General features: G+C 33.4%; 1 protein-coding gene across 2 annotated transcripts in view; it reads left to right on the top strand.

Annotated features, from left to right (window-relative positions):
* The window catches only part of LOC100161445 (LIM domain transcription factor LMO4.2), a 69592-nt gene that overhangs the window by 29081 nt on the left and 13127 nt on the right, over positions 1-27384 (top strand). Inside the window, exons 2-4 of one of the 2 annotated variants that reach the window (XM_001949588.5) lie at positions 21727-21861; positions 22077-22214; positions 22276-22401. In XM_001949588.5, coding sequence (XP_001949623.1) covers positions 21734-21861; positions 22077-22214; positions 22276-22401 — 392 coding nt within the window. In that variant the 5' untranslated portion in view covers positions 21727-21733. Of the gene's footprint in view, positions 1-21726; positions 21862-22076; positions 22215-22266; positions 22402-27384 lie in introns of both variants that reach the window. The other variant, XM_008185599.3, reaches the window with a different exon arrangement.

The following is a 27384-nucleotide window of genomic DNA, read 5'->3' as shown; positions in this document are numbered from 1 at the left end:
AGACTATAAAATATAGATTATGAAAGAACAATATTACATTTTTAGACGATTGATTCATGATTTATTGCAACATTTTATCGAGATCATAATATTTTAAACTCAATTTATGTTTATGTAAATATTTATTTATAAATTTCAATTAACCTAATAAATAATAATTTTTTTTTTTAAGTAAAATATAGAAATGTGATTCTATATTGTTATACTTACGTTTAAAATATTATATGATATTTTAGCATTATTGTTATTAAGTAGTATAATATCTACTGCGGGATACATTAATATCAGTATATCCATTAGGCACCTGTATGTACTCGCATATACAAAGCAAAGTGAAATTATTCTCGTAGTATTCGGCTTATATTGGTTCTGATATTTATCAAAAATAAGATACAAAACAATGTCCAGACAAACGACATAGGATTTGCTGGACGGGATATGTTTAGGGATTTGGTGCTACGGATTTACGTCAGAAGGATCAAGAGTCTAACTAAGAATAATAGCGGTGCTGTGACCATCGGACAATCTATGTTATTATTTTTCATTATTTGTACGTGCGTAAATTGTCTCGGAGGGCAAAAATGCCATATTATAAAATAACGGAGAATTGCGCGTGATACAACAAGTTTCGGATATTGAACTGGTGGCCAAATAAAATGCGTACTTGTCTGTTTATTATTTTTCGCCTTTAAAAATCAGAGTTGTTAAAATATCTTTAAACAAACAATAAATATTATATTATAATATATTACTTGTGTTAGTAACGTATTAACGTCACTAAAACAAATTCAAAAATAATAATAGATACAACAAATTAATTAAATTATAATAATAATATGCTAAAATATTAATAGCAAGGCCTAACTCAAATAGTACAATTATTACACTTACACAGACAACGCCGTATTACAATTTAAAACCCGTACATCAATAAATCTTTCAAAATGTAAGTGCCTTTATTGGAAGGCTTCTTCAATCCATTCTTTTTTCAAGCCATAAAATTTACTTTTTGTTTTAGATAGTAACAGATTGTTAACTATATTGTAAAAATTTTTAAAAAAACTGTTAAAAACTGTTCATCATCAATAATAATATTTGTTCACTCAATTTTTCCATTATAATCACCAAATCAGGGATTTAATTTTCAACAGTGTGTCTGTGTATATTTAAAAATACACGTATTATGTTTATTTGTAACTGGTGGGATACAAGACAAAACAATAAACTAGGACACTGAATTCTCCCTCAAAAGCGACGACACTTAAAACAATGGAGCACCGTTGTTATCCACGTGTGATTATGCAACATAAATATTATTTTATATTAATATAATATACAACATCGTGAACAATGATAGTCACATGATTTTGAATGACTCGCTACAAATATAATTTGGTTATATTTTATCGTTTAGTTTTTATTCAAAGAATTTAACTTTACTAACTATGAGGATTTTTGATTTTGACGAAGTTTCTTGTTTATTATCATAGTATAGGAGATACATTTTTTAATTTTTACTTTTAAGTACAAGCAATTTAATACATACTGTTAATAATGTGCCTTCCTGGCAAGTGGCAATAAAATAGTTTTAAAAAATAAAACACAAAATCATTTTTAAAATCGTTTATGAATATTTAAAGTTTGAACATAATTACATCAATTCATACCATCAACATTATATTAAACATTTTTATAAAAGTTGAATTAATCAAAGATATATAGTTATTACCTACTTAGCACTATACCTTTTTGAAATTGAAGTTATAATTTAGTATAAAATCACAAATAGATTTATTATAGATCTCACAAGTTTCGTTCAAATACAGCTGTTTAAATTGGAAAAACTCTCAACTGCAATGAATTTAATGATATTTTATATGGTGAACCGTAGTTGTTCAAAATTGTTTTTTTTATATTTTAGTATATTACTATTTACCTATCTTTGCTTAGAAATTTCAAATGACAATTATACAACAATGACTAGCACCTGGGGACCCTATCTGTAGTTTTTTTTAAATTTTTAATGTCTATAAACTTGAAACCTGAATGACAATCCAATTAAAACGAAAGCCACACAATACACACGTCCATACATGCGGCGCAGCGTTGACATTGCCGACGTGTGACATGTGTTGTAGTAGCCATTGTATACATTGCTTCTCGTAATAAACTATTCAACAGACGTCGTGTAAGAAAATATTGTTTTTGGCGTTTTCGAAACATTGATAAACTGACTGGGTGTATAAACAATATGGATATAGACATTAAACAGTATCTACATACTTATAGCAGAGACACCCATTATTCGTTTTAATGTGTACCTACTGCACTACACACACACATATTATATACAGTAGATATGTTGTTATTTTAATCAACCATTACAAACTGCGAAGTGCGAGTGTGAGAACAAATATAATGTATAAAAAAAAAAGAAGAGTGGCAGAAGACACGTTTAATGAGACATACCTGTTATACCTATACATACTACTCATTGGTTATATAGGTATTTTCAATTAATGCGCACTTAAAACTGTCAACTGGTAAACGAAAATAAAATATGAATATCTCTAGTAAGTACGTATTATTTTTAAATCGTCCTACGAGTTATGACGTTATAATGTTAAAACAGAAATAATGAATTCTTATTCAAATTGTTTAGATGTATTATAAGTACGTATAGTGTCTATAATATATTAATATACCTATTAACGTACGCAAAGTATGTACACATTTTACCATGATACATGAGCATAAAATTATAATTTTTTAACAGTTTTCATCTATAGGTAAAATTTAATAAATGGTTAAAACCGATATATTTATTTAAAATATTGTAATATGAAAAGTGAAATTGATAAAAATGCAATTCATTAGACATTGGTCACAGTATCAACACTTTATGTTATAATAATGTACTTCAGTACCTACTTGTATAATATAGTTACTCAATGGATTCAAAAAAATATTATATACTACATAGTCACTAGTCACATAGATAATAATATGACGTTATACGATTTTATATTAAGTACGTATCTGACTATATTAACTTCCAAGTTCCAACAAATTGCCATCATATATTATTATATTATATTACCCATATCAATTTATTGTATATTAACCTTTATTATCCATACTCCGATTTGGTTGATAGCAAAGATAATAATATACCTATAAAATAACTAAAATACAGAAATGATACTGCGGTATGCAGCAATATATACGCGTATAACAAGGTATGGGTACCTATTCCGGCATTCCGCTTTAAAATTTATGACTTTTGGTGGATTTTTTATTCTGTTTTATTTTTACCGCACACTATAATATGTATGTATAATATTATCTCACGGTGATTCATGCACTGCCGTTATGCTCTGAATATATATATATGTATACGAGACACGCAGCACATATCGTATACGAGATATTGTAACCAACTATACGTTTTCCACCCCTAGATCCAAATCGAACGCATAGGGAATAACGTGACTTTTCGAAAGAAAACGCATTATGGAAATGCCGAAAACATAAAAGAGTTTTTCTTTCGTGTTCTAAATGGTTATTACATATACGAGATAAACGTTAAGAGGACGCGTATATATTTACCGGGGTAAAATAAAAATAGAAAAACGATCTAGACGTGGTGGGGGTGGCGGCTTGTGTGCGGATGGGGAGAGTGAGGGGGGGATAAGGGGTCGAGATGAGAAAAAAATAGTCACATACGGGATGAACTGACGTGGGCTGAGAAGGCGGGGGTGTCGATAAATCACCCGAAGTTTGTTTTGTTCGTGACCGCCGACGCGGCCGCACCGCGATCGGTTTTTCTATTATCATAATCGAGTTAAACTCCCGGAACAACCTACCCCCACGTCGCACCACCACTCTCCGCCATAATACTCTGTACTATGATATTATAACCACGCGTGGTCGATCCATATGAATGAACCCAAGTGTGCGGGGTACGGTCATTTGATATTGCGGTCGTATTATCTATATATAGACAACTCACTGTGTATAGGGATGGCGCCCTAAAAGAGATAGCGGCTACATATATTATATGGTCGAATGTCATCGTGATGTATTTATATATTATATATGTGTAGCACGTGTCTAAAGACCTGAGAGAGTAATGATGTGTCTGACATAAAGATAATAATATGACGCATTGAATTTAATAATAATGTAGCTCGGTCGAGTTTGACGACAGTATAGCGCTAAACTACGATTTCCGCAAGAAAAACATGTATTTAGAACATTAATGTTCGCACGAATTTGTGCGCCGAGCGACATATATACGACATTTATATAATATAAAAGTAATATATTTTTATAAACATAATTTTTAACTATAATTTCACGTTCCGTTGAAATAAAATCGCATCGCGTGCGTATTCTTTAATATTTACAAACATTGAATTATATAATATACTTTTAGAACACTCGAGTTGTTCTTAATAAGTACTTAAAAAAAAAAACAAATCTTTATGAATTCCATAGAATTAACGAAGCCACAAAAAAAAATTTAAAAATGACATAATTTTCATTTGTCGAAAACATTGCTTTCAAATAACACATAATTGGTTAAGTCTACGCGTTATTCAGACCGTTGGCGTTTTAATTAACTAGAGTTAATTGCTCAACAGTCACTTACAAAAAAAAAATATAAGTATAATTTTTTAATCATTCCGAATGAAATGTAATAGCATGTGTCCTATATAGCAATATATACTGCTAATTATTTCTTCAGTGGCCGTTCATAAACAATATTAAAGACGTTTATGTGGTAATTATTTCGTTCCGACCGAAATACTCGTGGGAAGTGGTTACCTCTACACTACGATAGTAATGTATTTATTGTCATACCTACTAAATATTTATATAGTAAGTTATAGATGGTAAATACTAAATTATAAATTATTCAATAAAGCCAAAGTACGTTATAATATACATTATACAGAGATTCGAGGTGCATAAAAAATATTTTTTTTTATGGCCATCATTGACTTTGTCCAAATTTTCATCAGATGTGGATATGGAGTTTAGGTAGGTACAATAAGTTGTGAGTTTTTATTTTACAATTTGGAACACTGTTCAAGTCAGGCACCTCGTGCTGACAATGTTTGACTATCGGATTTGAAAACACAATCATATAGTGCAAGGGACATTGAGGCTACACCCCGATTCCAAATTTGCAGACAGGTATACGTAAATGAAGTATTTTTAACACTGTATCGTAGGTCTATTATAAAGTAGTCCTTTTTTTCGTGTTCATCAAAATTTCACGAGGTCTCGAAGACCACCGCCCACTCATATATACTATCACGATAAAAAACCGTGCAAAATTATTGCAATTATAATATATAATATAATAGCCAATAACAGCACTGCGACGTGAAATCAGAACCGGAAGTGACCGGATTTTGGAGCGAAAACCCACTGTTATCTTTTTATCATGGTGTCACATCACCCTCCCCCCCTCCAAAAATAAATAGTAGTAAAAATAACCGCAAAGTCATAAACCGAAAACGAGACGATTAATTTCGTCGACACGACACCGTTATCTACATGAATATAGACGCGACGACAACAATACGACACACACACACAACACGTCCTCATCGTCAGGGCATATACACCCATATATTACGTTTAAAATATACTTATATAGATTATTATTATTATTACAACGTGACACTACCAGTGGCGCGCACAATGACGACAAAGTGCGTTTCGGCTAGCTTATCTAAACGCATTCCGCTACATTGGGCACGACACGCGCCCAGCTACGTCAAACCACCCCCTCGCGCGCACGTCGCTGCGGTACGCCACCGCCGCCGCTGCCGTTTTCTTCACCCACCCCTCACCATGTCCCGGTCTATAGTGACACGAATGAAAAATTCAACTCGATTACCCTTTTACACACACACACACACACACACACATATACACTCATATATAGAAGGTATTTAATTAAAAGCCCCTCGAGTTAAACGCGCGCTCTCTCACTCACTCACTCACTCACACACTCTCTCTCTCTCTCTATCTCATACGCGGCTGATATTATATTATTATTATTATTATTATTATTATTATTATTATTATTATATACAAAAACGACGTAATAAATTTTAATAATTACCACGTCGTGGGACGGCGGGGGTGGTGATGCCTCCGTAATAATTACCGCTTGCCGGATTTTCGCGGTCTATAGGGCTGTTGTTGTTGCTGTTGTCGTTATTATTATGATTATTATTTTGCTTTTTTTCCCGTTTCTGTTTGTGAGAGGAGACGCGTCGCATAGTATGACGGCGGCGAGGAGATTCCGCCACGCGCCTTTACGCCCAAAAAATAAATGAGAGATAACGATGACGTATATATACCGTTTATACACATAATATCACCATCGTTGTATATACTATAAAGTACGTGTACAATAATTCAAATATGTATAATAATATTATTATATACGAATAATAAATATGTATTACATATATAAATATATATATGATATACAGATGACTTTAACCACGATAATGGTTTATTCAATAACATTGTTACAGCGTCCCGTTAAGTCAATCAGATTAGCTTTTATACGCCAATCCGAAACAATGTGCTGGAGGGTATATATCATATTAATATAATATAATTTATGTATAATACATGTGTGTGTGTGTGTGTGTGTGTGTGTGTGTGTGTGTGTGTGTGTGTGTGTACTATGTAAAGGGGTGCCAGGAAACGCTCATCCGACGAGCAGATTTCAAAATTTGATAAATATTTTTCATGACCTCATTGAAATTATATATACATTTTGCAGTATATGTAGAAATAGTAGTCTGCCTGGAAATGATAACAAGTATTCTTTTATTATGTTTTAATCCCGTTCAAAAATAAATCATTGAACATAAATCGTAAAGCAATAATTGATGGAAGTTACTTGAGTTGTCTATACAAAGTAGAAAGTAAACCTATGTACAATATTAAAATTTTAAACAGCGTCGTAAAACTAATATATATGTATTTATATTTTAGTAAAATAACACACCAATGTATCTTTGCCCAAAGTTAATTATTTCGTTAACTAAAAAACAGTACCTATCTAATTAATATTACCTACTTTCCGTAAACAATACAATCAGAAAAGGGCGTAAAACTTCTTAATAAATCAAAAAGACTAGAAACATATATTTTCTATATGATATCAATCTGCAACATTGGTAAAAAAAATAATAGTTGTTAAATTAAATTTAAGAGTGTTATAATAGGTACCTTATCAGAAAAACAACGATATTAAAGATACAGTGAATTTGTTTAACCGTTTTATTAAAGTAATTTTATTTAAAGAAAAAATTGATTTTAATCTTCCAATATAGTATCAACATTTTAAACGTTATTTACAGTGGAAATTTAATCATAATCAAAATGTTTAAATTCGACTTAAACCCATTCCCAGTTTAAGCTACTGTAGGTAAATGTCTTATCAGTGCATATTCACATTTAACTGAAAGAGATTCGAAAACTACATTAAGTATACAAAACAGTAATAATAATTGATGGAATGGATACTATTATGCAACTTATAATCTTGTTAATTTCCTTTTTGAATTTGAAATTCCCTTCTTACAGATGCAAGAGAGATAACTTTACATTTAACATAAAAACAAAATAGTATTGACTTGGAAACTATATTTAAGTTATTTTAAGGATTTTATAATTTCTGATTTTTTAACATAGCAATATTCTTCTATAGATATTAAAACTAAAATTGAATTCTTCGTACAAGTGGTCTAAAAATAAACATTTTAATAATATTGAGGAGATGATGTAAAATAATGTTATAAAAAAGGTTTAATTTCCAGAAATTGGAGAAAACTCAAACGCAAATAATGAAAAGTTCGTTAATTTGATGAAAAATTAATTCGGTAATATGTATCGAATTTTAATTAAGTAAATTATAAAACTCTACATAAAAGAAAATACAATTATTCATTTTGTTTTGAAGACTGTTTTTAACTATACTTATAATATAATGAACAAAAAATGTATCTTATATTATAATATATTAGGTATGTTGTGTAATAAAACGTCTGTGTCTCGTTAACCTTTTACAACTTTTAAAGGGTCGTCCTGCTCAAACGGTGCATAACTTCTATTGCAGCGTTTATAAATACTAAAATGTACGAATTAAAACCCTACACCTTCAGCTGCAAACTGTACACATGTAAACATTAACGATTTACACGGTCAACAATAAAATATTACACTCGCATAGTCATTATGTGAACACAATGTATTTATTTACGGCTGAAAAGTATGTATATTTTTTTATTGAATTCGGTTGAAAAATCGAGGGCCTTAGACATATATATAGGTACAACTCGGAAGGTGATCAGTCATAAATGGGATTTCAAAACAGTTTGCGTCATCGGTTACAGAAGTGTAGAATACAAAGTATAATATTATATCGTGGGCATAGTTTCATTGAAATTGCACCCCATACAATATATTAAATCACTTTCTTCTAAGTTTACCAGACAGCTTGATAATTTAATAGGTACCACGTATGGTTTATCATGGACGTTTGTAATAATTATACTTAGTTAGGTTATTGGAGTACTTTCAACATTTTATTTAATCGATATTATATCAAATTCGCGCGATCTTGACGAAAATATTTCTGACGATTTTAAACGGCAAAAACTCGATTTTGAAATAAACCGCTCGGTGAATGTATGTAAATCGAACGCTAGCCATAAAAAACACAAACATAATAATTTTATAATAATACATTTTATATTTTATTCAATAGTTCGCGGTATGTACTGACTTCTAGAAGTGAGTCTTTGTCTTTCTCCACAAAACCATCCACCAATATCATCCCCATTACAACCTAAATATTACATATATTTAACATGTATCTGTAAGGTATGTAATTATGTCATGGCGCGTTTATCATTCCGTTGCTCGAAAATGTATACGGTCCGTGGTGGAGCCGGATCCCGACCCGTCAGCTTCCGGCAGACCTCTCCCAGTCCTTTTCCTCTTCTATGTACGGTCATACGGCTTTACCGATTTCCAAGTAACGTTTTAATTATTCACATCGGCGACGTAATAAATCGCGTGCGGCTGTTGCTTAATCGGTTGTTGCGGTGTCCCGAAAACGGACGACGGCCGTTTGCGACGGACAGTTCACTAACTCATACCGGCCGCGCTAACTCAATTACATCCTCGCTAACCGTTTTCCGTCCACCCCCTTTCCCTCAACCACCTTGACCGGACCAGACTTCCAGCCCTGCGCTGTAGTATATTATATACCGCGGTTAAGGGTACAGGGAACGGCAGAGTTGGTCGGAGCTGGTGTAGGACGACGGTCCGGACTCATCGCGTGGGTAAGTCGAGGAGTGTAATAATAATATAGTCGTGTAATAATAATATTATATCATATAATATAGATAAATTTATCTAAACTATGTAATATGCATATTAAGCCATAAACACACACAACATAATATGTGCATAATAATGCATTGTTACGATAACAGCCGGGCTGTTTAGATTGTATTATTATTATTATTATTTGATTATACGGTGGTTGTGATGTATGACCATAATAATATATGACAGTCGCGTCTCATCATCGTATGATGAAAGTCCGGTTAGATTTGCGCTGAGTCACATTATAACATAATATTGTACTTTTATGCATATTATTTTCAGAAAATTGAGAACCTATTTATTTTGATTTTTTTTTTACTGTACGAATGGTTTATATAAAAATTAGTATTATTACATTTATTTAATGAAATAATACATACCCACAGGTAAACATGCAATTTAATATAATTAAAATCCACGTCAGTGCATTATCTATATATTATATTGTATTTGTTTATGTACCTATATTAAACTAACAAAAAAAACAAAACGTCTAGCCGTTTTAATATTTATATTTCAATTTTTCTGAATAAAATGTAATTTAAAATCCTTTGTGAAACCATTTAATTATACTTTTTTCCGAATGAATAGACTGAATAAAACAATAATTATAATTGCCGTTATAGACTTTAATTAATCGGATATGTCACAACCAACCGTTGATGTACTATATATATATTCAAAATAATATTGTAGAATATGTCAATGCAACCGACAGTTCAAAAATTAATTATTAATATTGTACAAAAATTACCAACGACGGTGCTACAATAAAATAATACGGTTTAATAAATGGTTATCAAAGCCCTCCCGAATGTTTTAATTACATCACGAGTGGATGATATTATTTCCAATGCAAATTGAAAACACTGTTAACGTCTCTACGAACAAATTTAATTATAATATTATATCCATAGTTGACATTTTGTGATGAATAGGGAGGATTTAACACATACACCGATAACATAATGTCGCAGTTATGAATATATATATATATATATTACCTTTATTCCATCTGAGGAGAATAATAAATATGTATCGGAGAATGCCTTTAAAATAATTAACACCATAAAATATTATTTTCCATCTAGTCGCATCATGTATCACGTGTACACGTATAATACCAATAGGTATTAAGGTATGTAGTATGTAAAGTGTTACAATTAAACGAGAGCGGAAAAATAACGATGTTTGATACAATGTTACACATATAATACGGTCAAACTAAAGTCAACTATCACAGCGCTGTGAGAACTCTAATATCAACATTTGATTTATTTATTTTTTATTGATTGGATTGAGGATTGAGGTAATTAGTCAGTAATGTTGGTAGAGTTGTAAACACTTGTATGTGTGGCAAGGTTTTTGGGCGCTACAAACCCGGGTTACCTATTCGGGAACTAGTGGCAGCGGATGTTACTTACTCTCAGTCACATTACCGTGCCAAGCCACTAAACAATTTATTGTTTTTTAAAATTTTACACTTTAAAAGCATAATTGAGTGACATTCATATTGTACCTACTATGACACTATATATATGTAAAACATTCCAGATATCATGTATATACCAATAACGATATATACGTAACACATAACGATATATACGTAACACATAAAGATATAAATGTTGGGTTTATACTTTTATATATTATACATTTCTACTACACAATTTCCGTATACACCAATAACTCGTTAAATTCAAAAATATTTAAGGTGTAACTGTGGGTAGGTACGTGTGAAGTTATGAAATATGGCTTACGTGATTCCATTTCCTCAGTACGGGTCTTGCCAAATTAGATAAGAGCACTGTACAACATAATACCAATACGTCTACTGATAATACTATTGTGAGCACGAATCACGGATTATAAAGGTATAAAGGTAGGTTCAAAGCTATAAGTACTTTAGTCGATCCGTGTTTTTGCTTTTCGACAAAATCTTATAATATTATAATATTATAATATCATATGACAACACCGTATACAATTCGTTCATAGTTTGAATTCGATAACAACAATAACGGTGGTTTACATCAACCGCAATATACAACTGAAAACAAACTCGACAGCACGATGTCACGTTTATTACACCTGCGCTACAATAGCCAAGGTGGCTAATAAGGTATACTTCATGGGAATTAATGGATCCGATGCCCTCCGACATAAAATAATGAAGACGGTAAAGAGACTCACCACTCACTCAGCTCGCGTCCTATCAGTAAGAAACTACGAGGTCAAAACTCCCGATCCCTTACCCTTTTACTTCAAAAAAACTCTCTCAGTTCGAGCGATTTGGAATATACTATACCCAATTAAGTGTAAAGTTTCCACTCTCAATTTCATTTCATGATAAACAGTATCAATTATTAATTATTATATAAATCTACATCATCTGTCCTCTGAGTCTAAGAACTGAGACTCTTGTACCGTATATATTTAATTTGATTTGTCAATGAAATATGATCATATTGTCTTAAAAAAGGATTACTACTATATTATGTTTCATTAGTTTTGTATTTTGAATTGTGTTATTAGTTTGATAAAATATCTACAAACCAGTAGGTATACTTCCGTAAATAGCGCATTTAAATATATTCTTTTAATTCATCAATTTATATTGTGTACCGTGTACGAATTAAATTTCGTTGACAAATCATCTGGCAAAATAAAGTAAAATGGTGTTCGTGGTTATCCCATAATATGATATGTGCCTGGTACACCATTTTTATTAAAAATATATTATGAAGTGGGCCGGATTTATCAAGCATTGCACCAGAAAACTTAGCTAATTTTGCGCGAGCCTATATTCAACACATCATTCATATTGACGTTTGCCTACACATATTAGGATATTATAACACTTTAAAAATATAGAATTTTCATATCATCACATGTATATAATATATTAATTTCAAATGTCGATAGGTTAGACTTATACTTTTTTAACTCGATATTTTTCACACTTTATAATATTGAAAAATAAAATATGTTCGATGAGGAGTCTTAAAATACATACCAAAAAATAAGACTATTATATGTTGCTGTATTATAATATATATTATATTGTATAAACAACGTATAACCACGTTTATTGTAACTATACATCTACAATCGAGGGGGTGATGAGGCACGGGAGATTTTTGTCGATCGTAACGACGAAGTATATATATTATTTATTATGACCGTTCGCGGCGGTCGCTGCGAACGAAGAGGAGCGTCTCTTGATCGTTCCCCAGGGCGCATTTACAGGGACGATGGCCTATACATACCTACGGTAAAAGTGCGTAACGATCTAATGACAGAAGGCGCGTATATAAGATACGTCCTATCCTACCTACGGCTACGGCGGAAATGGAGAAGTATAACAACAGCCCCTGAAGGTATTGCTCTGCAGCGGAGGACCGGATTTCCGTTGCGTAGCTTTTAAAAACTTTAGTCAATTATACTATACAAGGCGAAAACCATAGCGTAACGTCCCCTTGGCTTCAGCGCACAACGCCACTTCATACCTACACACATCGAAAATGTATACATATTATATATTATATGTACCTAGCTACACATAGGCAATATATACATATACTGCCTATTCCACAGACACCGCTCGTACCAACAGCAGTTCGCTGTGTTCTCTGAAATAATAGCTATTTCATTCAGTTACAGCGATGTTAGGTATCTCTCTAGCTGACATTTGTAGATATACAATAATATGATATATTATAGAGCATTTCTAACGCCACTGCAGTGTGAAATGCATACAGTGTGAAATGACCGAGGAAAAGGTATAAGGAAAAAGGCTGGGAAAGTGGCCTGACGCTTTTTCCCTAGTACGCGTCAGTTATATAATATATAAGTCTTGCCGCAACAAAAGGTTTCGGTTTTCATCTTTCCCTCACTTTTTTTTTTAACGTTCTTTACTTAGCGACGTAACCAGTCGTTCAAGACAAACGACCGTTTTTTCACCCCACGCTTTACCCCCACACTGCAAACAGTCTTCATCATTTTTTTGGGGTTGAATTCCCGCAATCTTGGCTCGTCGAGTTAATTCACCAAAGAAATCTAATTACCTGTTAAAGTCGCAGTCTATGTTTTTCTCCCCTCCGCCGTTTCATTTATTATAATATAATTTTGTATTTTTTTTAACGAGTAAACAACAGCGTTGTTTTCTTTTTTTTATTATTTATTTTACCAAATAATTACGTAATAACTTGGAAAAGAGCATTATTACAGAAACAAAAAAGTGTATGTACATAATATTATAGTTCACAAATAAAGTAAACATTTTTTTATTTTTTTTTTTAGTATTGTTTTAACAACAGATTGTAAAAATTAAACGAACAACTTTTTTTAATTAATCTTTCAGGCTTAATAATAACCACTCTACACTGAAGTTAAATTAGAAATATTTTTCTCAAAACACTTTTTTCAGCCTTCTGTATATATATACCACTCGATTCGTTTTCTCTTTTTTTTTATACTACATTTTATAAAAGTTCTGATAAATTATTGTGGCACCGTTTAAAACTATTTATGAAGACATCTTTGAAATTGTGTGTTTAATTTTTGTTGCCTTTAGACAATACGAGTATAATATGAATGAACGACTTTAATTTGTTTTAAATGACCAAACATAATATTTATATAATGTAATATTATATTATTACTAGATTATTTGAACGAAGAAAATTCCCATTAAATATTCATAATAATAATATTTACGCGGGCGTAACGGACAAAAATCGTGTACCTATACCTATAGTCTACGGCGCGGATTACAGACATTTCGCGTCCTGTATAATGCCAAGAATTCAGAATGCAAACTCTACCGTGACTCGGCCTCGGTGGCAACAGAGGTTGGTTGGCTGTCACTCGCCTGCCCTCGTGTTGCAGAGACACGCGGCGTGGCGCTCGATTATTATATATATACATATATAGGGGACGGATAGAGTGAAGGGTTCTGGCTGCTGCATGATTCTAAACGATGAATTTCGGAATTTATACTCTCTGACGTAATAATGCTTTTGAACACGGTCAAGTAAATCCCGAGCACATAACTTTGTTGTTTAGCAATCTCTCCGCGGGAGAAACCCCGGGGGACACGGCGCAAAACTTCATACGCATACACACACACACACTGGCACACATAATTAAACCGACGTAAATACACGTGATAAGGATTGTTGCCATTAGTGGTAGTCGCCGGCGACAATGTCTTTAGCGAAACGCGCATTTCTATAACCCCCTCAGGGTGTTCGCCGTTCGGATTAATTTTCTCGGACCGGCAGCAAACGACGATGGCTCGCGGCCTTGGTAATGTTTGAACTCAAAATACGTTTATGTACCGTCACGCCGTATTTCTGGCATCGGGCGAATGAATGAGTGAAGGGTTATAATATAATCATATATGGAGTACTATTGCTGTTTAGGTACCCACATAATATATCACACGGAATTCATCCCGACGTATGTGGAACGAAGACCGATCATAACATAATATGTTGTGTACTCACAACTTTGAAGCGATGATCAATGGACATCGTAGGTATATCATTATACTCCTCGACGAGAATAATATTACTATATGAACCCTCTTAATAAATTAAATCCAGTTAAGCGAATTGTCGTACCTTTGCCTTATATTATAATCAATGGTTATACTAAATACCGTCAGACGATGATACTATATTTTACCAATGTCTCACTTGGATTTTACAAACCCAAATGGCACGCGAATAATGTTGATGACTGATGTGCGTCTTACCTTTACGAGCCGCGCGGAGCGTATAATCTTCGGAAATATAAGTCGAAAACGGGTAACGTGATTCACCGGATCGGAGGCGATGACAGTGTTATTCTATAAAGTACACGTGCAAGAATCGTATCGCCGGAATTTTATTACACTGCTCACGACTTTAGTAAAGTTATTAATAATAGTTATCATTTTGAATGGCGACGGAGAAACGATTCGATAGAGGGAACGTGTCACCTTAACGTGCCTTCCTTAACGACGAAAAATAGATGTGGTTATACCCAATCCACAAGTACCATAGTATGCTAGTGTATACGAATATGATACAGACGGCCGCGACTGCGCGTTTATAACTTCCCTGTAATTCTCTATTAAAATCATTGACCTTTTACTAAAATACCGGCTCTCTTCACGTTTTTACCATGTCAAGATAGGTGGCGCTTCGGTTATCGAGTTACTCTGATACGGTTAAATATATATATATATTATATTCATACTATATTTTTTATAATAATCGGGCTGCATCACTGCGCCGCCATGTCGGCACGTGGCTATCAATGTATTTGGAGTAAGATGGACCAGTCTATAATATTAAACGCGTTCAGAAAATTGCCGCCAAAACAGGTATAGGTACCTACTTCAATACGATTCGGTATCACTGGTTTTTGCAAAACGATATAATATATTATAATAAATTCAGAATGTGCAGAATGCTGGGTTATTATATCATACTAAAAAAATATAATACACATTATAAATAAACGATTTTTCGATAACGTATGTAGTTCTTTAAAACATTGAAAATATATCATATCATAAATAATAATTAATATTAGCATCGAGCTAGTAAATCACTCTCAGAAATGTTTTAAACATAAGTGGTTTGAACTAGGAGGTATGTATATTATATTGTTATTACAATAATTTTTTAATCGTATATAAACTAAAAACCACAGAAAACTCGACGACAACGTAGGTACACCTCGATCGTCCTTCGACCGAGAAGCACACGCTTCCCTGCTCTACATATTATTATTATATTTATATGGGTGTATCTGCACCCTCTACGGTTGTAATGTTACGCGACCGTGGTAGCAGTAGCAGATAGTGATCGGGGGGTGGGACCGGCGTCATCCGCGCCGTCTACGTCGTTTACAACGCTAATTAAAACATTTTTGAGCCTTTAACAACACACCGGCGGCGGCACGCGTATTCCTTTGTGCGCGTACAGGTATATACAATATACACATAAACACACATACACATATACACACACACACATATATATATATAATATTGTAGTACTCAGAGCGTGCTTACCTCCACCGTACCGTACCATCACCACTCTACCAATACCGACTATCCATACCCGGCTGCCAGTGTCAAGAGAGGGGGGGGGGGGGGTGAGAGAGACGATGGATATAACACACACGCATTCTGTTTTGTTATTATTATTTTCCACTGGCTAAAACTCATTTCCAGCGCTTTATCTAATAAACTAATAATAATTCGCTCTTGTATATTATAAATTATAATATTATAATAATATAACATATATACACCACTGACGTCGACAAACCCCTTCGCGCGAGGCGTGTCGTACAATATACATAGTAATATGTCTCCTCGATTTCAACAAAACCAAAAATAAAACACAAAGATTTAACCGTGACGATAGAGCGGCGGGGACGTTCAAATATACATATACCAACAATCCACATATTATATACATACACCATTACACACATATACATATTATATAAATGTATATTATATACTTGCAAAAATACCTATCTGCAACTATATATAGTTTTTAATTAATTATATTCTACGCCAACGGCCGGATGCGCGCGTGTTGTATAAATGTTTCCCGAACATATAATATTGATAAATAAATATTATAATATCACGTGTACTAACGCGTGTGGAGGACGGAGTGAGGGTGTGTGCTAATGAAGTGTTTTTTACCGTTCCAAAAATGTTGGGTGTAATTTAATTTACGTTTTTAGACAAAAGAGAGAGAGAGAGAGAGAAAGAAAGAGAAAGTGTTTTTAAACTAGTATAAATAATAAATATATAGGTATATACATTTACACGATGTATCTATGATTATATTATTATTACGCCGTCGTTTGAATGTCGTGCGCCTCCGCTCACTTTTGTGTACTTAAACATTTACACCCCTTCGGCCCCGTATAGTGAGACAATCAACTGTCAGCAATGGCTTATCTGCAGTGCGCTGTTCACTTTACCATATAATCTTTTGCAAATTATGTATTATTCTTTTTGTTCAAAACCGCCGGCGGTTGCTCACGTTAGAGTGCGAAAATTGTAATATCAAATTTCAACATAACGCATCAACACCAGATTTTCACATATTTTCATGCGCCTATACGTATTGCAGTGGATAATATTATATCGTATGACTTGTATTGTGGGCACACTATACTTACCTATTCTATATAACATATACCGGTGACCCGGAAGAAACAGTAAACACTATATTTAATATTAATTATCATAGGTAAAAAATCGGTTGAAACAAAATATTGATTTGTACAAATGAAGTTTAAGATCCCATTATAAATTAATAAACGATTATAATAACGACAACTTTTGTACCAATCATTGTATATCACCTCACTATTATGTCTTATTATTTCGTATTATTTCGAGCCTTACATAGGCACATGACTACAAAATGAATTGTATTCATTCAATTGTAGCATACCTACTAATTATATTTTTTTTTAACTTTGTTTAATTTTTACAACTCTTTTTGACATTTCCATGTTTTTAATGTGAAAAAAATGTAATACAAGTAATTGACCATTAAAAATATTAATAATTTTATAATTACATATATGTACTTACAGAAAAATCGCTTACAACAAACAAATAAATGTTCCCCTACGAGTTTGTTATAACCGATTTTCACAGTGTGTACTATAGGTGCCTATTATTTATTTGAAACAATAGTCAATATTACTTGTGAGGCAGGTGTGCTCTCGGGGAGCATAATGGTAGTATTTCCCCCTATGCTCTTTTTTTAAAAAAAAATTGTTTTAGTTAGTAGCGTATTTTTCATTTAATGTCATGTTAATTATCGTATAAACAAAAATTACAACATAAACTTGAATAAATATTTGATGTAAACAATCATTTACGATAGCTTGTGATGTTTATTGTATCAAAATTGACTAATAAATCCGCCTTGGTACCAAGTAATATTTTATTTTTTATCTCATCTGATCACGGAGGAACGAAGCAACCACACAGAATTTTTAAATTTGAACTCGGCCACTTTATTTATTTTCTTATACTCACCACGTTATTTAATCATTTTCTTAGTATTAATTCCTATACTATTTAAAAAGAATTGAATCCTTTATATAATTTTATTTTTGAGTAGGAATGTCCGCGTAGATATACATAATATAATAATTTAAAACTAATTCTACATAATATGTACTTTATTGGCACAATCGATCAGTACTCTAATAGTCCAACGTTTTAGATGGTATTTAAACAAACTTTATACAGTCCCCGATAATATTATTTTTATGATACATTATTTTATAAACGCACAACATATTAGATATTCGAAAATGTTAGTAAATTACTTGTCTGTCAGCCTCGTATTTAGTTATTATAACTCATATTGTATAGTCATGGGACCGCCTAACTGCACATTTTTCAGCACGAAATCGGCTTTTTAAATCACAGCATTATGGCAAGCTTAAATAATTATTATTAGTGTACAGCACTTTCAGAGTACGCCGCACATTAAAAACAGTCGAGAACTGCAGTATTGATCGGTTAAACAAGTTAAGTACATGCTATTATTTTAAGCTAATTAAAAACGTCTCCACAGCATAACGACTGCTATCATCTTTACGACCGAGGCCGTCGGATTAACAATTTCACCCCCTACCCCAACAATCGTCACAACCACCATCCCCGCAAACAACGATATTATTATTATTATTATTTACGCATTTATGTAGTAGCGGCGGCGCCCGTACCTCTCATCGCTCTGCAGTTGTATATATACTGCTATTATCGGCTTGATAAATTGGTCCATAAACGCCACCACTACAGTCGGGGTTGTCGGGGTAAAACAAAAACGCATATATATTTCGATTCCTGTTCACACTCGTCGTCCCCGCTACGGCAGTGATGTGTACGCACGTCGCTGGTTTCCGTCGCATTTTCACAACACAATATTATAATAATAATAACATAATATAATGTATACCAAAACACCACGGAGGCCATCCGTTTGAACGTACTGTATAATAATTAATCAAACCTCGCGCGAATAATATAATAATAATAAAATATAATGTATTAGGTATTACAATATATTATAATATTATTATGGTACAATAATATTTCGAGGCGATAAAACGGCGCGGTGCAGACAGCCGCACGCGTCCGCCGCCGGCGTTTGATTGATTCGCCTCGACCGGAAACGCCGGAAAACTATACATAATAATATATTATAGGTATATCGTACAGGCCGCGTGTGTGGAAAAAAACAAAACGAAATATTATACAAAAGTTCAGTCAATAACACGCGTCGCGGGTTAAGTGAAAAATGACCATCGGATTTCACCGCATGACAACCGTCTGGTGTGCATAAATCAACGACACGTCGTGTGTCACGCCTCGGTCCGAGAGGGGTTGTTGCCGAATACACCTGTGCGCGGCGAGCACAGCAGTCCGTTGCGGCTCTCACGCGCGGTCCCGTCAAAGTTCCACGCACAACTCCACTCGCCCTCACGCGGACAATTTCGGGAGAATACGAATCGATCGCTATATAGATAAAAAAAATCGTTTGTTTTTTTTATATGAATGCAACTAGGTTATTGCAGTGTAATAGATATAGACGACCGGCTGCAGTGGATAAATCGTTTTCATAGTTTAAAACTGCATCACAGATACGCAATACTGCATATATGAATATTATATTGTATTATACGCACACCAAAAATGATATGATTATTTTGATCCGATATATCATCAATATACATTTCGAAAATATTTTCAAATGGTTAATTCTTCAAATTATCATGACAATCGATTGGAGTTAGGTAATTGAAATATGAATAATTGGATATACAACTAAAATTATGACAGCGATATCTGCTATATAATAGAACTACCGATAAGGTGCGAGTAAAATGTTAATTTTAATGTACCTTCAAGGTCTGAAGTATATATTATATTAAATCACGTATTACGCGTTATTAAACTTTATTCAAGAACTACCACACTGCGTGGAGCACATTAATAAAATATATAAGTATATATTTTATACGGGAAATTGATTTTCAACAATCACCATAGGCGTTTGTCGTCAAATATAACATTAATTATACCGTAGAATATTTGTCTTGTATACATGTATGTTGTATGTATATACTATATAAGCGTAGTATATATTTAAGGCAAACCAAGTCCTAATATATTATTATTAAACCTTCTCCTGCAATCGTCATTTGAAAATCACATTTTGCGTCTATTTATTTTGAAATCTGTATTGCTTTGTTTATACCGACACACCTAACTTGCACGTTCTGAGGGACTTTTGTTGTTTGTATACATTATTGTGAATTTAACATTCGTAAGATGTCTTGACACAAATCGCATCTATTTAAAAAAAATAAAAATACAACCCCCTAATTTGTCACAGTTATCGCACATCGTACTTTTCGTAATAAGAAAAATATATAATTCCCCTTCTCCATTACTACAAAGTTTTTTACATCCCCTTACAATATTTGTGTTTTGATATTCCGAACAGAGCTTTTATCTTGCCAGCAACAACAGGTCTTCCGGCTGAATACTAAATAAGGACACTTAAACGCATTAAAGTTGTCTTTCGAAAGAAATTCCATATTTTTGTCTCCCTTCCCGTCGGAAAAAAACGTTATTTGATATTGTTCTTAATGTTTCACGTCAAACTCGGCATACCAAATGTCTTTCGGTCTTTAAGTAAAACAAAAAAAAAATAGGGACGTTGGGTTTTTTTTTTGATCCGATCGTAAAATAAAAAGAAAAGCAAAAAACCACCACGCCCGACGATATATATACATATAATAATATAGCCTACAAAAAATAAAACGTGAAAAAAACTCTTTCCGTCTAGGTTTTGAAGAATAAGAAAAAAAAGTTACGTGGTGTCTGCGGGGTGAACTTTATGGCGACCACACAGCCGTCTGGATATATAATATTCGTTACTGCATTTTAAGCCCCGAAAACTCATAAACCGAGCCATTCGAACACGATCTCTTATGGTATTGTCGAATATCGCGGTATTGTTCATAAAACTAACCGGAAACGTCTAGATATATATTATACTTTTACGTGGCTGTACGTTTCTGTAGGAAGGTACGTCAAAACTCGGTATCACGCAAAACTAATATAATATACTATAACGAAAATCACGCACCCATCATAACTATCCTGTCGAGTAATATAATATTGTGTGATTTTTTTTTTTTTAATTGTTTTTTTTTTTTGCTTATGTTCTGCAGGAGTAAGATGACAATGGACGTTAAAGCCAGTCAAGTAGCAGCCAGCACAGCTACCAAGTCGAGTGCCAACGTCGGCGCTTCCGCATCGACGGGAGGCCAAGAGTGTGCCGGATGCGGAAAACACATAACCGATAGGTATGTCACACTACCTACATATATTTTAAGATGATTCAGTAACATTATTATATTTAATTTTTATGAATAAAGTGCGATTATTTGCTCTTATCTGCGTAGTAATAATATTACATAATATATTAATATAGGGTGCGATACTGCGATATAAAACGTTCAACGTTCTCTATGAATATTGTACACATTTTATGGTTTTTTTTATTTATTTTTTTCGACAGATTTCTGTTGAAGGCGCTGGATTTGTTTTGGCATGAAGACTGTTTGATGTGTGGTTGCTGCGGTTGTCGGTTGGGCGAAGTCGGATCGACGCTGTACACCAAGGCGAACATGATATTGTGCAAAAAGGATTACTTCAGGTATTAATGGCGGACACGTCACACACCGTATGATGCTATTACTGATTGACAGGTTTTACAGGATGTTTGGCAATAAGGGCATGTGTGCGGCTTGCTTCAAGGACATACCGGCGTTCGAGATGGTCATGAGGGCCCGTAGCAACGTGTATCACTTGGAGTGTTTCGCGTGCCAACAGTGCAATCACAGGTAATAATAAACCACTGTAATAATATTGTACGTTTTGTGCCGTCGTGAAATTTTAGTGTACTTATATCTATTGTTAACGCCTATCATAATAATATTATTATTATTGTCATGTGTCGGCATGTCGCACATCATTGCGCCGTTATTCTTCAGGTGTGTAGAGGTCAGGTAAAAGATTTAGAATTCAAAACATCCTCCGAATCGGCGTCATTGACAGTAGCACCAGCCGTGTATATTCGCTCGAGGATGGCGGGTTAGGATCACCCTTAGGCCATGCGACTAATCCGTTGCGATTAGTTATCAAAACAACCCTCGGATTCAAGACCCAATATATGGGAGAGGAACGACCTATCGCCGTGATCCGTGATTAAACGTTCGGACTCGCCCGCAAACGAATTATTCGTATTAAGCGGCGCGGACGATATTAATGTCGATGAATTACAGAGCGTTTGCATTGTGGAATCCAAGAATAAGTATACTCGTTTATACTCGGGGGCCGGGGGTTGAAAGTTTATAGGTTCCCCTAAAATAACATTCCGCATATAATTATTGTTCGGTCGTTTATCCATATATGTATTATACCATTATAAATTGTAATATATAAACGCGATTCAATGCTTGTATAATTCCTGAGGATGGTTTCGCGAATAATTCAAATTTTCAGGCATACCTACCAATGTTTCGATATCCATATTATTACTATCGTCTATCGTAGTATGTGTCCGAGGTTACAAATATGTAATATTATATATGTCATACATTACTACACATCGCAGTCGAAAACTAAGAGAGAAAAACGAGTATATTACTATATTATATTATATATATATATATATATGTGTGTATATACTTTAAGTGCAAAAAATTTCGGTGAGTTTTCAAACTTTCGACGACGACCGCTTGGCATGAAAAAAGTTTACTTTCAAATGATTTATAACAAAGGGGAAAAAATCGCTTTTCAACCAAAAAACAACAACAATTTTTAACCTCGGAAATCGCAAAATATAATATTATATATATCACATTTCGTACGAAAACTCTAAACTATATGACGTTATATACGCGTGTGTACCTATATTTATGTGTAGGAAATAATAGCGTTAGAACAGGCGTTAGCAAGAGTGTAAATATTATTTATTATAATATCATATTATGCCATAACATTTTTTTAACGATTATTGTTTTATTTTTTTAATTATTTTTTTTTAAGAGCAACGCGTTATAAATTTATAATAGTTGTCCAAACAATACGTGAAAACTTTCTTATTAGAAAAAAATATTATTACATTTGAACAAAAAAATAAAAATAGTGTATAACTTTATACTTAAACGTCCCACAAACACATTATGTATCTATATATTATATTATATCATACTCACGACGAGCATTATATAATAATATGGTTATCGGAATTAGCAATTAAATAACGTCCGCGATGATACGAACGCGGCACATGTACACATATTATTACATCAACGGTATAGAATATGTATGGCAACATGTGCGTGGCTAATTGACATGTGACACATACATAATATACAATATATATATATATATTATACTTTACGTCCAATATGTGAGCGCGCGTTCAACAATCGCGTACAACTGTGCGGCAGTGACGGCGGCAGTGGCAGTGGCAATTATGAGAAAACAATAACTCATATATGTATATATTTATACATCTCCCGCAACGATATTCCACCCCGTAACGCCTAAAGGGGTAGTTGCGCTACAATATTGTAATATTCGCATTGCCCGGCATTGTCACGGCGGAGGCGGCGGCGGCTCTTTATTCCCTTTCACTCCAATTAATTAATACACACACACACACACATACACACACATACACACACACGCACGCGCACCGGATGTACGCGCGGGGGTGGCCGGTCATACTACTCTGCAGTGCTCGTCGTACACACACGCACGCACGCACACAGCCAGCGGATTAATTAAATTTCATCCCCAGATTCGGTAAACCCTGTGTAAACGATTCCTTTTATTCCGCCACGCGGGCATTCCATCACCGCTTCGTCCGTCCGTATATACGTCCGTCCGTCCGCACCCTCGCACCGTCACTCCGTCCGCCGTTCGTCTCTCTGCTCGCACTATACGCGTACATTTATACACCACCTTGTCACGGTGGATATTATATTTCAAAACGACGATGCACTGCCGTAGTCGCCTCCACCCCACACCACTCGAGACTCGAACGTTATTCTATATATATTATATTATATACTACCCCTTCCGGTGATAAAAACCCACTGCGAGAACGGTAGACGGCACTGGATTCCAACAACTCCTGCTGCTGGCCTAGTGGCCTGTAAATAGATGTACAGACGTACTACAGTCGTATATATACGTGTATCTATATAATATTATAATATTTGAATTCATTGTCGTAATACGCAGACGAAAAAAAGATTTCGCACGTAGTGGTTATCTGCAAGCGATTCGTTTTTGTCCGTCTACCGTCTTGGTCCGCGCGAATGATACAATATTGTATGATATAATATTATGTTTAAGATATCACGTATAATCCGCAGCTATAGCTATAGTGATCGCGCAGTCTGCAGTCATATCGTATATTATCATAATACAATATGATTGTTTTGAAGGCAATCAATCATCATCTCACTCGAAAAGTATTCAGATTTTTGGAAATCTTTTTACACAATTTGAAGTTGTTTACTTTTTTGAATAACGACGTATACATTTTTATTTCATATTCCGAATCAAAATATTTTTCTGAAAATGTCGATGCATTAAAATTGGATTTTAAAAGAGTAGACTAAGTAGGTATAGTTAATTACTTATAAATTATAATTACATATTTTAAGTAGGTATATATGAGCGAAGGAACGAAACGTTGGGTCCCTTCTTCGCTTGTGCAAACTTTAAATACTTATAACTAATTAGCTTGTTGGGGCGACTCCGTTTTCGGCCAAAATGTACCGCTTTGTTCGAAATTGAAGAACAACAACTCTTGTTATGAAGGGCTCCCGCTTCCACACGCCCAAATTTACCAACTATATAGATACACTTGAATTAGATTTGTTTAAGATTTATAGCCTTATAGGTACTATTTTTTCAATTGTTTATCTGAAAATTTCTTCTCTGTACAGATACGAATATGAATAAATAAAATAACGAAGGCTCACTCCCGAGGGGCTCATCACCTGAAATATGCTCTTATCATAATCTTCACGTGTATAGGTATACTCGTTGTGGCACAGTTCACTTAATAATATATAGTCGCCAGTTGGTATAATAAAACAATATAAATTGTCTAATATGTTTACGAAAACGAAACTTTACCCCCGCTGTTATCGTAAATAACACCTACTCTGAACAAAACGTCATAACGGAAATTAGAAACTCCTATAACTACCTAACTTTTTATCGCTATAGCTGTATCAATAAGGGGACTATACCTATATATGCGGACGAGCATCGTACCGGGTACAATAATATATTAAAACGTAGTATAAAAATCGAATGATATTTCCCCGGGGCTATTAGTTTACTCGTTTAATATCAACAGTACAAACACTCTTTGTCAGTCTTCCGTCCTACAGTTTTAGTGTAGTTCTGGTTGGGGAGGGTTGTGTACGATTGTTAACAGGTTTTAAATGCCCGTGAACGATTGAGTACTAGTTTCAATGCACTAACGCCGATCACCGTCGACGAATCAATATCGTAAAAGTTCAGTTGATCGTAAATGCTGAGAGTTTTCTGATTCCAAAGTCTATGATAGTGTATTCTACTTTATCATAAAATTCATGTCACGTTAATTTTATTATTTGACATTCAAACAAAAGCAAATTGCTAATATATCATATTACTATATTCTTACAATAATATTAATTGAACCATTAATTATTGCAAATCGTATTATTTTATTTTTAGCTCAAATAAGTTTAAATACTATATGCTAAATACTAATATTATGATATTAATCAATGAATTGCATTGATTAGTAGGTAATTTATGCTTTTATAGGCCTACATTATAATATTTTCATAATGCATATTTTTGACAATAAATTGTAGATTTTTTTTTAGAAAAAGCCTACCTCCTTAAAATTAATATTTTTCAGAAGTATACATATTATTATAATATGATGGTGGATTTAATTGTATGCAAAAATGTTAAATACTATCATTCTCGACCATTCAATTTTAATACTATAGCTGATTTATAAATACCCTCCTAATGCTATTCAAAGAAAACTGTTTTCATAATCTTCTTTTGTTATAAAAATATTTTAAATACTATTAATTAATGTAAATAACGGTGGTTTTTTAACAAAAAAAAAAAAATTCAAGTTTCATGATGATGTCATTAATCAAGAACTTATCTTTTTCCTCCCCTGCACTTAAGCACACATAGTCATCATTTTACCGTCTTCAACCCTCCCTTTTATTTTGACGATAATGTCATTATTATTTTTGTCATTATGAGTCATTCGGTAGAAATCTAATGGATTTTATCCACAAAAAATATATTAATACATTAATTTACATTTTAAGCAAAATAAATATATTATATACTTACTATATTATTTGAACTGGCAATAAAAAATTATTATAATACGGTTTATGTAATCTACAACAATTAAAAGCTTTATCTAGAAAATACTAACTTTTATTTTGTTTCAGTAATTACTTATTGCTACCTTAAATAATTATTTTGTTATTGATAACCGAAAACCACTGTAACATTGACCAACCTATAATAATAATAAATTCGTAGTGCAAATTTCGAAATAAAAATAGGTTTCTTGCATATTAGATTGTGTTGTATATTCTAACGAAGTCAACTTTTTTTCTTATAGTCATTATTCAATCGAGCATATTTTTATTGTTATGGAGGGAATAGTTTTGAACTTTGCTGAATTTCTAAACACCTACTATTATAGCCAGGCGTTATGAACGAATCGGAGTAATTTAATCTTTCAAACCCGACCGGGCTCCCGTTAT

Source organism: Acyrthosiphon pisum, chromosome A1 (genome assembly GCF_005508785.2).
Source record: "Acyrthosiphon pisum isolate AL4f chromosome A1, pea_aphid_22Mar2018_4r6ur, whole genome shotgun sequence".
Taxonomy (NCBI): Eukaryota; Metazoa; Arthropoda; class Insecta; order Hemiptera; family Aphididae; genus Acyrthosiphon; species Acyrthosiphon pisum.
Note: the sequence above shows the minus strand (reverse complement) of the source record. Positions and strands in the feature narration are given on the sequence as shown.